Below are 16,901 nucleotides of genomic sequence, written 5' to 3'. Positions count from 1 at the left end.
CACTGTACTAGGTACTAAGTACTAACCACTAACATTCAAGCCCTACAAGCATACTTTTAAAGGATTTTCTTATCAGTCCCTTGCCCAGATAAAAATCCATATGGAGCCAATAAGAAGTGAAATCATGATTGAATGGTTTTTTTTATCGACCTTGCTCAATTGGAGATTCTGATGAATTACCTGTCCAGTGCACAAGAATTTTCCACTAGGTTTTTTTCTTTCTGGGCTACCAAGGGGCACCAAGGCAGTATGATGTTAATTCACTTATTGACTCATTTATCATTTTAGATGTTAGTTTTGAAGAGGGTGAGGGATAGAGTGATAAGGTTTATTTGAGTTCAATAATAATTTGTATCATGCCATGTTCCCATGACTATCAACAGAAAATCAAGGACCAATTGAGAGAAATTCACAACAAAAATAGCCTTATGACATTTAAGAACTCAAGATAAGAAAGAGTATTGGCAGGTCTTAGAAGAAAAAAAATGTCATGGTGTTTAAGTTTCTATTAGATCTACAACACGTTGACCAGTTTAGCTTATAATTTCAGACTCCGTATGCTTCTGATGGTTTATAGCATTGATTGATTGAACACAACTTTCGCAGCAGAGTATACTGACCTTGCATCATCTGCACAGAAGAAATTCACATCAATAACTGCTTTCATCCGTATGTCTGCCATGCTTGCATGCTTGTTTATTTATTTTTTGCTTGGCAGATCTTAATCANAGCAAAGCCCCCCCCCCCCCCCCCCCCCCCCCAAGAAAAAAAAAGGACATTCATTTTTTTTCTCATAGCATTTGGAAGGACCATTAACTATAAATTTCAAAATTAATGAGAATTTGGTACAAGAAATGGCAATGATAGCGAACATTAGTTATTTTGTGATGACTCCTACTCCTATTTTGATAATGGACTGGTGCCTCCAAATGCTATGGAATATGATATGGATTCATTTGATTCCAGGAAAGCCCAAAACACTTTATGAGCAGAACTTATCAAGCAAATTTTATAAATCTAGACAAAATATTTGTAAATGGAATATGTGAACACATACCTGCAATTGAGGCCAAACTAAATGCAGTAGGCACATTGGTCTCTGCCTCAACAGCAGCTTTGGCTGCTGCAATTCCAACCGCCACACTCTGCATAAGATTTAAACCTGCGCAAATGGAAGCAAGCATCCCACCAACCAAGCAATCACCAGCCCCTGTGAGCCTAACAACTGATGCAGGAAGTGCTGGAAAATGCACAGCAAAAAGATGAGAATCTTTTTCCGAATCTGTGGCACCACACCAATGTGGAGGACAGCTTGATGTTACAATCTTATAAAACTGTTCGCAGGAGCCATAAGGCTTGAGTCTCTCCAAACCACTATTCATGAAGCTGGGCCCTCCTTTAGAGCATAAAAACACTCCATCTGAACCAAGGGTCACAACAATTATTCTGATACCCTTTTCTAGCAAAAGCCAGATTGCTGGTTTTAGCTTTTGGAACAATGATTCTGTCAAATCTTTATTTCCCCTCTCAATTGGAGGAAACACATTTGCACAAGACAGAGCATTTGCCATGGCAATAAGTTCATCTTCATTAGGTGAAGCAACGGTTACCTGCAGGAAACCTTCAAATTAGTTGGAGACTGAAAAAATGTGAATAAAGAGCATAGGATCAAGTGTGGGTGTAGCATGTGTTCTTATGAGTTTGGTCAATGAGGTCTATCTTAAATGCCATCTCCTTCCCTTGTAAGAGTAAAAAGGAGTAGAGCAAGAGGTAGTGGGTTCAAGACCCACTAGGTGCGTGTGCAACTTAATACTAAAGAAAAAGATTTTTTTTTTCTTTTATCAGTTTCATTAAAAAGAGAAATGGCCACACAAATTTGACCATACTCTAAAAGTTTTGCTAAAATAAGTCCTAACAATGTGCAACACAGAATGAGGTGGCAGAGCATAACTTGGAACATAATAATGACCACTTTTTCAAGTTGACAGAACTTACATACTTGGCAACTGAAGCAACTCTTCTGGATTTTGCAACTGATACAGGCTCAAACCACACTGGGACGCTAGATTTTGCCGCAACTAAGAAATACATAAATATGGATAAGAGAAAAGTGGAGAATCAATAATAATTGGTAGAGTAAAAAATTCAAAATTTTCAGTTAACATATATATTGGAGAGAGAAAGAGTTTAGAAGTACTTTGACAAGAAGCCTCTAGAGCAGGAGGAATTAGGTTTGCATCAACCATCAATATTGGAGCAGAACATATACTGTATTTGAATTGCTGAATCCACTCAGGTGTAAGAAACTTTTCCTGTGTCAGATTATCAAAAAATATATATAAAATCTTGAAGGTACTATTCTTAAACTTGTATACTTGGCAGATTTTCTACAGCCATCATAAATAAACTCACAATAGCTTCCACACTTGCAACAGCAGCCGCCAATTCTCCATTGATATCAAGTATGTTGCATACAACAGGAGTACCTATATCTTGTTGCTTTCGAATCCCTACTCCAAATTAATATTGTGTAAGAATAGACTAGCATGCTTCATAATGAAATTTCACCCCCACATTTAAGAAGGAAAGATGATTAAATTATACCCAATCTTATACATTAATATTTCAATTTGACTCTAGGAAGACACGTAGAAAAGAAAACTTGCAATGTATAAAAGGTTAGTGTTGAATCGGATCTCCTAAAAGTTAATATTTTCTTCTCAAATCCTATAACTTCTACCAAACACAATACCAGCATTTATACTAAAACTCTACATTATCATGTATAATTCAGAAGAAGACAAGCCAGCCTTATTGAGTTTCTTTATCTTCAATTCATTTTTTATGATTTTTTTCTTCATTCATCTTTCTAAGCATTGGTGTCACTCTAAATTTCCCAAATTATTTTGAGTCTTCTAACAGAGCCAACACAACTACGCAAAGTAGTGAAATACTTGTTATAGCAAATCCAGTACGAAAACACAAGGAAAAGATCATGGTGAATACCAAGATGTCCCCTATTGAACTGAAAGTTGTGCACAAAATAAGTGAGACTAGCTTGCTTTAGTGTCAGAAAAAAATCTGTGCTAGAGGGTTGTCTATTCCAACTTACAACAAAATTGATAAGAGTCCCACAGTTTCAGGGACAAGTCACAATGGGTATAAAAAGAACAGGGTTACTGAGTAGATTCAAATATAAAAATAAACCAATCATTTATGCAATCAGAAAAGGCAACATTTTCTGTATATAATAACTAAAGGATGTAAACATGAAAAGAACACCTTCTGTAGATAGCCCCGCAGATTTCCAGTGCTCTAATAACAATTTTCCTAGTTAAAAAACATAACATTGTCAGATACAGAAGAAGCCATATTGGCTGTAGGACAAATGTGATGATGAGAAAAACAAATAAATAGAAGTCTGGTACAATATCAAAGTAAAGAGTCCATGATTAGGCATTTTAATGCATGAAGATGGATATTTATGAACCTAATGTATATTGAATACAATGCACATCTAAATCCAAATGCAGATGGGGTATAAAGAAAAGATCAAGGAAGTTGAATATGGCACATATTCAAAATTTGTATAACCAGATTGGATACTTAAAAATCTAAGCAAACAAATGAATGCTAAATTTCAATGCATGGCATATGTGCTTGCATAGATCAATGGGATAATGATGGAATCCAGAGAATGGACTCATATCAGTGATATCATTATTCAATTCAGCAACAAGCCTATTAGCTGTGCATTTTAATCAATCTATGTATGTGAATAGAATATTGTAGATTCTAACAAATTTACTATTTAGGCTCCTTCTTCTTTCTCTTTTTTTTTAATTGCCGACTTACATTAACAGTTAATGGGTTTTGAACCTACAACTCAACCCTCAACCCATTCTTGTGGGAAGAGGAAGTACCATTTGAGCCAAACCTCATTAAATATTTAATTCTGATTTACTTGAAGACCCATATATGGTTTCTGCAGGCAATCCCAACTGTGAACCAGAAGTTCCAGTTGACATGGAAGCAGCATGCCTCCTGTAAAAGCTACGAAACTATCCAAATAATACAAACAAAAGAGATGCTAAAACTCACCAGCCATATCAAGCCCCACAGCACTAATCATAAAAGGCTTTGCTCCGAGTTTCGACACACATTCAGCAACATTCCTTGCTACACCTCCTAGCACATAACGAACCTGAACAGAAGACTCCATAATGTTAAACTATCGCAATTATATGTATATAAAAGGAACTTCTTTTTCTCTCATTTTAGCAACTTGATGCACATGCATGCTTCCATGCTCTATTAGATATAAATGAATCTACGCCTATCGTTGTATTAGCACTATAACCAACCCCTCATCAATTAAGAACATAAAATGTCAAGCTACAATTCATATCACGAAAACAAAACAAAGTCATTTCTTGGGGTGCAATGATAATTACAAAACTATCAAATAAGTCCTGAAGTTCAAGTTAAAAACAACTACGCTCAAATGGGTTCTTGTTCTACTTCATAACTAAAAGGAAATTACATAATTGAAATACATTTCCTTCAAACCAAAACAAGACCTCCATTATTTTAATTAACTCTGTCATACAATGTTTACAAACTCACCAAAGTTGCAAACTTATTCACACCTTGAATAACCAAATGACTATATATGGAAATAACAAAAGAAAACCTTGCCAGGTGTGGTGGTTCTGGGATTGGCAGGGACTGAAGGAATGGCATGAATGTCCAACACCATACCCCCTATGATCACAGCCTCTGCATCACCATTTTTCACTTTCCCACCATTCAATAAAACCTTACAAAAAACAAACCCCACCAAAAAAACCAATGAGTTAACAAGTAAACAACGTGTGAGTGTGAATATATTGCCCATAAAGTAGATCATTATAAAAAAAAAATAAAAAAAAAAAAAAAAAAAAATTGTGAATGAAATAATCTTTACCTGGTGAAGAAAAAAACTGGGTTCACGAGGCAGTGATAGGAGGTGACGAGAAATAGCCTCCACTCTTCTCTGAACACTGCTCTCCATTTTCGCTTCTCTGTGAGAGTGTTAAAGATTAAGGAATACTCTGTTACGCAGTTCTCATTTGGGTAGGCTGAGACATATCTTGGGCTCAATGGACTACCTCAGATTTAAAGAGTGTACGCCTCATTAATTTTTGGGCTCAGTTAGGACTAAACTGAGCAATAAGAGACAGGTGTTCGTTAGTTGGGTCCATTGGGAAATGGGAAACTAGTGATGGTCTTTGAAATTTGAATCCCAAAATAAAAGCTATGACTAATTCAAGTTACACCCAATTGTGGTTTGAACTCCCACCTCACCCTCTCGCCCTCTCCTACTATAGATCTATATAATAAAAAATAAAAATTTAAAAAGACTAAACTGCAATTCACACTTAAAGTTCAGGAAATTTTTGATTTTGAGTCCTAAAGTTTTAAGTTTTAGACCCACAAATCTATGTCATTTTTTGATTTGAGATGGCAGTTGTGGGGTACAGGAATTTAAATAAGGTATTTGCACCATATGTCATACTCATGGTCGAGAAGGCCATTATTGTGCCGAGGAGGTCACACACTCGGATAGTAAGGCCACGTCAATGGCACATTACCAGAGGAGCTCATACTGTAAAGAAAGAGTTTTAGAGAGGGGGTTAGTCCTGACATGACTGAAGGGATGGTGGCTGCCACCACATTTAATGCATCACACCAAACTTCATGACTGCATTAATGTGAAGAAAACTCCTGAATAGTGCTGCCTTGGCTACCCCAACTCACAAGGGGCTTGGAAAGGTGTCTAATGGGACAAGCACTCAAGTAGTGTCCTGGGCGGTTAACAAATGGAGAGCTAAGATTATCTAAAGGGGGCTATATAATGTAAGAGACCCTCCAACGAGAGGGGATCGGAAATCCTTTAAAGAAATTACTGTAGTAGGAAGAATTGAAATTATACACAAGTTTAAAAGAAATATATCAAAGGGCTACTCTCCTCGAATTTTGCCGAGGAAGATTTTCTTTATATTGAGCTCGTTTTCCTTTACTTTCTTGTGTTTTTGATTCATTATGCGTATTGTTTGATCCATCGAAACCTAGCTTTAAAGCTCACTTTTTACAAATTCATTGTATTGGACTCTTTGAGCTTGAGTCCATTCATCTTTGGGCTTAAGAATAAAAACTAGCCCTTATAGCAGCTAAAGACACTTCATCATGACACATGAACAGAAGATATTAAATTCAAGGGATATGTACCATTAGGCGTATGGAACCAAATTTTGATATTTTAAAATGCAAACTTAAAATTACCTCAAACTTCAAGAGTTTAAATTACAATTTAAGTTTTTTTATTTAAAAAAAAAATAACTAATTCATATTATGAATTTGTATATTTGGATTATTCTCATTGGTCTATCAAATTTAAAAAATAGGTTGAGCCAAAATAGAATCGTTGATTTTGCACTTTGAAGTTGTAATTGTCGGTTGGATGGTCCCTATTTTAGAATTCCGGCCCATAAACTTTCAAAACAAAATACAGACTTATGTTTGGGCCCCAACCAGCCCACTGATCAAACTAGGACAATCTGAGCCCATCAAAACTTTAAGAAGCTAACAACTCATAGCCTGATAGTCATCCTCCCTCCCAAAAAAAAAAAAAAAAAAAAAGAAGCAAGGAAATGGAGCTAAAAGTTTTCACATTGTATTGTAGATATCTCATCTTCATAAGTCATAAAAAATGTGGAGGTTGATGACTATTCAATTTGCTTCCTATGTGTCAAGTATATAATAATAATAATGTTTGATCCCAAGAAAGGAAAAAAAGTTTGAGACATGAGTACTGCTGTGACTGAAATTTTAGTGATATTCATTCTATCATAACCTGCAGTTGGAACAGCCCTGTTGATATTTAAGATTTTTAAAACTTAAATAAAAATAAATAAATAAATACACTTTTAGGCAAGTGGGAATGTGCTTTCACACTTTGTCTTCATTTAAATCACGTCGATTATGGGGAAAACTATAAGATATTTTTGACGGGTCAATACCCTACAGAAAACATTTATTTATTCATTTTTTCAACTATTTTGGTTCTCCATAAAGTAATGAATCTGCGATATGATGCTGCACGTTTTGATTTAATGTAGAACTAACACTTATCCTTGAGCACAATCTTCAATGAAAATAACGCTGCCCAAGGATTTTCCATTAATGTGGGAATAATTTTCAATGAAGTAATAAGGTCGCAATGCTAATGCCAACGCATGCGTTGCAAAAGTTGAATTCCTACCACTTTTTTTTTTCCCTTCATTCCTATTCCAAGTCCTACCACCTTTTTGCAATTTTAGCATAATACTTTTAACGAGGAAATTAACAAAATAATACTAATCAATGCCACTTAAAAAAAAAAAAAAAAAAAAAAAAAAAAAACTCCGCTCAAAAGCAGTTGCAGATTTTTTCCAGTCCAACATGGCAACATAGGCAAAGTTTCCTCCAACATTCGATTCTCTCAAGTCTTAACATGGTGCTATTTTTTTTGTTTTTCTAAATTTGATAATCCGATAGTTAGAGGCGGAGATTTGAATTCGAAATATTTCCGTTAGAAATGTTAAGAGTTATTAACCAATTAAGTTATAAGATTTTGAGTCTTGTTATCAAGTACCCTTATGGAATTTCTTAATAAATCATTTTAAGAAAATTTTAATACCACTTTTATGAAAAATATAAAGAAGTATAAAAAAATCTAGTTTTTATTTTTTATTTTTTCATAAAATTCTTTTAAAATTATTTCTTAAATTAATGTCTTTGAGTTCTTAGCCCAATATATGAATGGACTTAGACCCCAAAAAGCCCAAAATAATGAATTTGTAGAAAATGAGTTAGAAAACTGGGTTTTAGTTAATCAAACAATAAGTTAGGTAGGCTTGATGACAAAAAAGTAAGAATAAACAAGTTTAAACTGAAGAAAAAAGGTCCTCGGCAATGTCCAGAGAGACTGTTTCTTATAATGTTTTTAAATATGGTTACAAGTCTGATTATAGATTGCTACAGTGTTTCTTTCTTGATTTTCCGATCTCCTTCCCTCCAGGGGTCTCTTACATTATATATCTCCCTCTTCATGATTTTAACCCTCTATTTGTTGATCATCCAAGCCACTACTCGAGTACTTGTCCCATTAAACACATTCTCTAACTCTCTTTGAGTTGGGATAGCCAAGACAGTACTGTTTAGGAGTCTTCTCCACATAAATGCAGCTAGAAAGTTAGCTGCAGAACATTTAATGCGGTGGCAGTAACTTTTCCTTAGATATTTCTGAGCTTCCATCTCTCTTATGCGTTCACAATATGCATCCCTGTCAGCAAAACATCTAGGGAGGTCACCTTGAATGATAGGACATGTATTTGATCTGTGCTTTACTCACCCGAGGAGGTGAGCCTCCTCAAACTAATTCTCTCATTCTCTCTGTTTGCATCTCACTCATGGGACTCTGAACTTGACATTCTTACTACCGTTTATTGGTCTTTAAACCAGTCAACCTCTTCAAATAAAGCCCAATGCCCAATATACAATTTTGGGCCTCGGACCCTAGTCCTTACAATAAATATTGAAAAAATTGTATATTCCTTTTAAGATGAAAATAAACTCAACCACACAAGCCCATCTTGTGATTTTAATCATGGCCAAAAATATGTTAGCTTCCCTCAAAAAATAATGGCTTAGTTATATATTTTCGTGAGAATAATGATGATTACGGTGGTGGCTATAATAGTGTGATGATAAATTGATAATAATTACTCCTTATAAAGTTGACAAGCAATACAAGGAAATGTCCAAATGGCCGGCTGGCAATTTGCATGTTTTGGGTACCAAAAAGTGAAGCACGAGGATAGCTATTTTGATTTTTCTATGGCTGGACCAAGCGTACGTGGTGAACATTGATAAGGATTTGAGGATTTGTCCTCGTTTACTATTCTGGGTTTTTCCAAAAGGTATGGTTGATTGTTAACCTTTTCAGTTAGCCATTCGTTAGGTCTGTGTAAATCCAATTTCTAATGAGTGATAAAAACCATCGTAATAATTAAGAAGTAAATTGGTTTAGGCATAGATTCTTGGCCTTAGTACATGTCTATATGATTCATGATTGTATTGTATGGGCTATGCAATAATGGAGAAACCTTGATTAGAAAACCTTCGAGAAGCGTTTAATTTGCTATGATGTGTATTTAATTAGATACACTTTACAATGATGTGACATTAAGACTTTTGGTTTATTTGATTTTTTTTCTAACATTATTATAATCTAAAATTACAAAATATATCATATCACTTTAATCTTATCACATTCCTAAACAACGTAAGATTACAATAATGTAATATTACGGTGTAATGTAATATCACGGCGAATCAAATGCCTCCGGACAAGTTTGTACAATAAGAAGTGACATATATCTAAGTTCTAGAGAAAAAAAAAAGTTAAACATCTAATTATATTATCATAATCTGCCTAATTAAGACTTTGATCAAAGTTTGATATACTTATTTGATTTCAATTAGAGCATTCTCATAAAGAGTTCTAAAATTTTTAGCATCTAGCATCTAAAAACTTAACTTTATAACATTTAACACATCACTTTACAATACCCCTAACATCAAAACATTTCATTTAGATATTCTTTCTTTATAATTTTTTATTCATCTCTCTCTCTCTCTCTCTCTCTCTCTCTAAAAATTAAAAAATTATAACATTTTGCTATAGTGTGCTCAAAAAAATGAGAGCTTATTGTAACAAAATGTCAAATTTTTTAACGTATAAACTTTTTGATAGAGTAAATTTTTATAGTTATAAATACTAAAAATCACATTTTAGTATTTATAACACCCTTGACGAGAATGCTCATATAAGTAGTTGGATATGAAAGATGTCAAAATGAGACAAGCTAGCAAAAAGAGACGATTCCTTTAAGTGAGAATAATGAGTAACTAAAAGATTTTCAAAAAGCTTCCAAGCATTAAAAATGACCAAATTCACAGGAGAGAGTGACAGGTTCTGAATTTTCATTTTTTTGGGCCGAAGACAGAGTGACAGTGTTTGAAACTTTGAAAGCAAAATGCTCCACGCATTACTAAACATGGCTATCCATTCTTCAAACAAAATTGAGCCTTACATTCTAACCTTTTTTTTTTCTTTTTGGATAGATGAGCCTTACAATTCCACCTGATAGGGCCTGGATTCCACGAATTTTCTGTGCATGATTCCTGCTATTTAATGTGCCACAAGAGGCCGAGCAAGTCATTATCGTACTTTGTAGTCAAAAATCTGTCATCACTCATCACTTGTATTGTAACTTGGGTTTAGCAAAAACTGTATTGTAACTTGGTGTGTATTCAATATTGGTCCCCTACAGCGAGAGAGTCCAACTCTTAGTTTCTATAATATAAGTAATAACTACCACAAACAATAGAAAGGATGAGAATGACTACTGAAATGTCCTCAACTAGCATGGAATTTGGCAATTTGTGGGGTCAGAGATCGAATTCAATTATAACACTCATTTAATGGAGGACAAATGTGCGGTGGTGTGATTTCATCAAGCAGTCTATAAGAGCGGTTTCTCAATTCAATAATGGAGTTTGAATTCTTTTCAAAAGAAAATTGTCTGGAATACTTATGTTCAAGTTTTTGAGCGACTTATTATGCGCCCATTCAATAATTCTGAGATACGTCAAACATCTAATTGTACTTTCAATTTTACAACTTATTAATTTATGTGATTGTGAGTGATGAACACTTTTTATTCACACTTAATTATATGAATCAGTTACTTTTCATGAACCACTCGCAATCGCACAAGACTATAAATTGTGAAATTAAGTATAAAATTAGGTGTGTCCATATGCGGACGAAACAACATTATTGTTATAGGTATGTAGGTCATAAATACAATGAAATTAGCAAGAGAGCTTTATTTATCCTTTTTTTTTTTTTTTTTTTTTGAGAAACAAACACATACACAGAGCATGTTGAATTTTGTGAGTATATATGAAGTGTCTGTTTAAGAATAACTTATTTAGTTGAAACTGAATTTTTTTTGCTAAAAGTAATATAGATAAAGCTAAAAAGTAGCTAAATAATACAGTGAAATTTATAAATAGTATCAAAAAATGCAATGGGATCTATAAGTAGTAACAAAAATAAGTTAAATAGTAAAAAAAAAAAAAAAAAAAACTGTTTTAAGCCATGCCAAACGCACACGTGTTATAATCTCCAAGTTTAGTTATTAAGCCCCTCCACCAAGAGAAGTTAACAGTAGACACCACTATGAAAGTTTAGGAAAGAATCAATTTAACTTTTTGAGTTAAGAGAATCTTCCTAATTTAGTTATTAACATCATACTAAAGAATTATCCTTTTTTTTTTTTTTTCAGAAGGCCGTGATTCATGAAGTCATGATAAACAATGTGAGTTTAACAAATTGAGTAAAAGTTTTTTTTTTTTTTTTTAAATGGGAAATTGAGTAAAAGTTTTGATTTAACTAGAAGTTGTAATGATTATAAATTTTTTTTAAAAAAAAAAAAGGTAGTTGTAACTAGGTGCTGCATATGAAATTCATTGCGACATTTTGCACATGAAATAATTTATTAATCGACTGCTGCAGTCTAGCTTGACTATATTCAAATTCTCAACAAAAAAAAAAAAAAAAAAAGAATTTACTCAACATTTTTTTAATGTAATAAGTTCTAATTCCACATTTAGTTGAGCTAACACTAATTGAAAAACATTTTGCGCTCTATATGGTTTATCATTTTTCTGTAAACAAATGAACTATATATAGAATAATATTAGATCCTTGTTATTAAAAACCTGTGGAGCTTAGACCAATGAGATTCCCATCCTATCAGTCATAGTCTAAGAGATTAACATAACATTTGGTAGGAAGGATTTTAGGAAAGATGAAAGGAAAAAATTTGAATGATGGACTAGAAGTTTTTCACAATTTTGGTATTAGAAAAACTAGGATGGAAGAAAGGAGTGAAATGGAATGCTTTTCCACTCGGCACCACCAAATTTTATCCTCTCCAAATGGAAGACGAAATTGAAAGGAAATAGAACTAGAGGAAGAAAAAATTATATGATATTATCAATTAGCCACCATTTGTCATTCATTAATTAATATATAATACCCTTTCTTTCCTCTATCTCCACCAAACAAGAAAATTAGGTACATATTTTTCGTGTCACTTTTTTATCTTTTAAATTTTTTTTTTAATAATTCAATGTTCACAATAATAGATAAAGAAATATTTAAATTTTGAATATCTTCATTGGAAACGTTAAGAGATGTCAGTTGAGCTGTAAGATTCTTGGCTTTTTTTCGTCCATTAAACACGTATGGTTCAAAAGTGAATTTATATATCTTCCTTTATGACTTTATCATGCAGCTTCTATGTTTTCTCTACTTAGACCTTACCATCATAATTTGCAATAAGATGTCCCATACTTTTAGTTGTAGGGGCAATTGGATGTGAAAACTCGATTTTGGAATCTGGTAACAAATTAATTATTGTATTAAACTTAACATATGTTTTTATGCAATGTTACATCCAAGAACAACAATTCAAAAAACATATTCTTTTGCACAAAACAAATACATGAATATATAAAAGAAAATTAATTTAGCAAAAAAAAAAGATATAAAGAAGGGTTAGTTGCAAGCCTGTAATATGCAATTAATTGAGCGTATTCTTATTTTGTTAATTCAATAATTGAAGGAAATAAGATTTGATTTTAAACCCTAAATGTTTCCATTGAAAGCCTCCCAAAAGTATTGACTAAGAGTCTGTTTGGATTCCGCTTATTTTGTTGAAAACAGTAAACTGAAAATATTGTAGCAAAATAATTTTTAAATGTGTGAATAATACTATGAGACCCAGTTTTAAAGTTTTTTTTTTAATAAAGTACTTGCGGGTTCCATGCACCCGTGAATAGTGCACAAGACCTATTGGAAAAGCATAATCCCACATTTGAAAACATGAAACACTCTTCTCAAAAAAAAAAAAAAAGTGAAAGACAGATGCAAGTGCTTTTAAGTTTTAAGCACTATCCAAATGGTTATTAAGATACAAAACTCTGCATAACTATTTCATTTTAATCAACTGAAATGTAGTTCTCCTTCCACTTCCAGTACCAAATTCTCATTTAATTATCATCATCATTATTATGAGTAATATTACAGTCACAAACTATTTTACAATATTTTTACAAAATGTTGATATATCCAACATCTTATTGGTTTTCATCTAGGTCCACCATTAATATTACTTTTTTATTTATCAATAATCACTCATCACATCAGCAATTTGTAAAAAAATTTATAAAATAGTCGGTATCTCTAGCATTATTCAATTATTATTAGTATTATTTTATTGTCATTATTGTTGAACTCTTTAATTAAGTGGATAGATTAGACACAACTAACTTAATAATTTAATGATAAATTCCCCTTTCAAAAGGAAAAAAACTAATGACGGAAGAAATTAGAAATCATTTTATATTTAGGCACTTAAAATCGTTTTTCCACAATTCTAATCATTATTCCTCATAGAACAATTTATTACACTCTAAAACCAAAAATATATATTATCCATAGACACTACTTGTTCCTCCACAGTGCATGGCTATCACAAGCTTTTCTTCTCCCAGACCTATCAAAACTCTTGGGAGTTTTTTTGGATAAACTAAACTTAATGGAGTTAAAAGCCAATCAAAATTTCTTACACCTAGAAAAACCAAGTTACCCAATCATATGCAAAAGGTTTATTAATTGTCTAATTCACAATTATTAAAGTTTTTTTTTCTTTCTCTTTTCACTGTGGGCAATTATTAGACTTTGGTGGGTGTATATAATTGTTTGCAGCTTTTCATTTCTACAAACTTCAAAAAAACTTCAAAAAGCTTGACAAAACAGTCACACATTGTGAAGGCAAAGGAAAATGTTACCAGTGTCTCACAATTAGTGGGCCACTTAGTAACATATACCAATTGTGAGACGCAGGTAACATATCGCCGTTGTAGGGTATAACTTAAAAGTTTTCACATTGTATTGTAGATATCTCATCTTCATAATTCATAAAAAATGTGGAGGTTGATGACTATTCAATTTGCTTCCTATGTGTCAAGTATATAATAATAATAATGTTTGATCCCAAGAAAGGAAAAAAAGTTTGAGACATGAGTACTGCTGTGACTGAAATTTTAGTGATATTCATTCTATCATAACCTGCAGTTGGAACAGCCCTGTTGATATTTAAGATTTTTAAAACTTAAATAAAAATAAATAAATAAATACACTTTTAGGCAAGTGGGAATGTGCTTTCACACTTTGTCTTCATTTATGTCACGTCGATTATGGGGAAACTATAAGATATTTTTGACGGGTCAATACTCTACAGAAAACATTTATTTATTCATTTTTTCAACTATTTTGGTTCTCCATAAAGTAATGAATCTGCGATATGATGCTGCACGTTTTGATTTAATGTAGAACTAACACTTATCCTTGAGCACAATCTTCAATGAAAATAACGCTGCCAAGGATTTTCCATTAATGTGGAATAATTTTCAATGAAGTAATAAGGTCGGCAATGCTAATGCCAACGCATGCGTTGCAAAAGTTGAATTCCTACCACTTTTTTTTCCCTTCATTCCTATTGCAAGTCCTACCACCTTTTTGCAATTTTAGCATAATACTTTTAACGAGGAAATTAACAAAATAATACTAATCAATGCCACTTTTAAAGAAAAAAAAAAAAAAAAAAAACTCCGCTCAAAAGCAGTTGCAGATTTTTTTCCAGTCCAACATGGCAACATAGGCAAAGTTTCCTCCAACATTCGATTCTCTCGAGTATTAACATGGTGCTATTTTTTTTTTGTTTTTCTAAATTTGATAATCCAATAGTTAGTGGCGGAAATTTGAATTCGAAATATTTCCGTTAGAAATGTTAAGAGTTATTAACCAATTAAGTTATAAGATTTTGAGTCTTGTTATCAAGTACCCTTATGGCATTTCTTAATAAATCATTTTAAGAAAATTTTAATACCACTTTTATGAAAAATATAAAGAAGTATCAAAAAATCTAGTTTTTATTTTTTATTTTTTTCATAAAATTCTTTTAAAATTATTTTTTAAATTAATGTCTTTGAGTTCTTAGCCGAATATATGAATGGACTTAGACCCCAAAAAGCCCAAAACAATAAATTTGTAGAGAATGGGTTAGAAAACTGGGTTTTAGTTAATCAAACAATAAGTTAGGTAGGCTTGATGACAAAAAAGTAAGAATAAACAAGTTTAAACTGAAGAAAAAAGGTCTTCAGCAATGTCCAGAGAGACTATTTCTTATAATGTTTTTAAATATGGTTACAAGTCTGATTATAGATTGCTACAGTGTTTCTTTCTTGATTTTCCGATCTCCTTCCCTCCAAGGGTCTCTTACATTATATATCTCCCTCTTCATGATTTTAACCCTCTATTTGTTGATCATCCAAGCCACTACTTGAGTACTTATCCCATTAAACACCTTCTCTAACTCTCTGTGAGTTGGGATAGCCAAGACAACACTGTTTAGGAGCCTTTTCCACATAAATGCGGCCAGAAAGTTAGCTGCAGAATATTTAATGCGGTGGCAGTAACTTTTCCTTAGATATTTCTGAGCTTCCATCCCTCTTATGCGTTCACAATACGCATCCCTGTCAGCAAAACATCTAAGGAGGTCACCTTGAATGATAAGACATATATTTGATCTATACTTTGCTCACCCGAGGAGGTGAGCTTCCTCAAACTAATTCTCTCATTCTCTCTGTTTACATCTCACTCATGGGACTCTGAACTTGACATTCTTACTACCGTTTATTGGCCTTTAAACCAGTCAACCTCTTCAAATAAAGCCCAATGCCCAATATACAATTTTGGGCCTCGGACCCTAGTCCTTACAATAAATATTGAAAAAGTTGTATATTCCTTTTAAGATGAAAATAAACTCAACCACACAAGCCCATCTTGTGATTTTAATCATGGCCAAAAATATGTTAGCTTCCCTCAAAAAATAATGGCTTAGTTATATATTTTCGTGAGAATAATGATGATTACGGTGGTGGCTATAATAGTGTGATGATAAATTGATAATAATTACTGCTTATAAAGTTGACAAGCAATACAAGGAAATGTCAAAATGGCCGGCTGGCAATTTGCATGTTTTGGGTACCAAAAAGTGAAGCACGAGGATAGCTATTTTGATTTTTCTATGGCTGGACCAAGCGTACGTGGTGAACATTGATAAGGATTTTAGGATTTGTCCTTGTTTACTATTCTGGGTTTTTCCAAAAGGTATGGTTGATTGTTAACCTTTTCAGTTAGCCATTTGTTAGGTCCGTGTAAATCCAATTTCTAATGAGTGATAAAAACCATCGTAATAATTAAGAAGTAAATTGGTTTAGGCATAGATTCTTGGCCTTAGTACATGTCTATATGATTCATGATTGTATTGTATGGGCTATGCAATAATGGAGAAACCTTGATTAGAAAACCTTCGAGAAGCGTTTAATTTGCTATGATGTGTCTTTAATTAGATACACGTTACAATGATGTGACATTAAGGTTTTTGGTTTATTTGATTTTTTTTCTAACATTATCATAATCTAAAATTACAAAATATATCATATCACTTTAATCTTATCACATTCCTAAACAACCTAAGATTACAATAATGTAATATTACGATGTAATGTAATATCACGGCGAATCAAATGCCCCCGGACAAGTTTGTACAATAAGAAGTGACATATATCTAAGTTCTAGAGAAAAAAAAAGTTAAACATCTAATTATATTATCATA

The 16,901-nt window shown here is 32.8% G+C and overlaps 1 protein-coding gene across 2 annotated transcripts; it reads right to left on the bottom strand.

Moving 5' to 3' along the window:
• Positions 1-408: 408 nt before the first annotated feature.
• Positions 409-5,131, bottom strand: LOC112020797 (pseudouridine kinase). Of its 2 annotated transcripts, none has more exons than XM_024053356.2 (9): positions 4,967-5,131; positions 4,694-4,819; positions 4,102-4,204; positions 3,283-3,330; positions 2,413-2,510; positions 2,198-2,312; positions 1,996-2,078; positions 1,058-1,610; positions 409-630 (listed from the first exon to the last, which is right to left on the bottom strand). In XM_024053356.2, exons 1-9 carry the CDS (start codon positions 5,051-5,053, stop codon positions 572-574), a joined length of 1,272 nt encoding a protein of 423 aa, XP_023909124.2. In that variant the 5' UTR covers positions 5,054-5,131; the 3' UTR covers positions 409-571. The 2 variants fall into 2 exon arrangements, with proteins under 2 accessions (XP_023909124.2, XP_065617250.1); XM_065761178.1 differs by having other exon boundaries at positions 4,699-4,819; positions 4,967-5,072.
• Positions 5,132-16,901: the final 11,770 nt, after the last annotated feature.

This window comes from Quercus suber, unplaced genomic scaffold (assembly GCF_002906115.3).
Source record: "Quercus suber isolate HL8 unplaced genomic scaffold, Cork oak 2.0 scaffold_400, whole genome shotgun sequence".
Lineage (NCBI taxonomy): Eukaryota > Viridiplantae > Streptophyta > Magnoliopsida > Fagales > Fagaceae > Quercus > Quercus suber.
The sequence above is the reverse complement of the archived record's forward strand: the minus strand, read 5'-3'. Positions and strand labels throughout refer to the sequence as shown.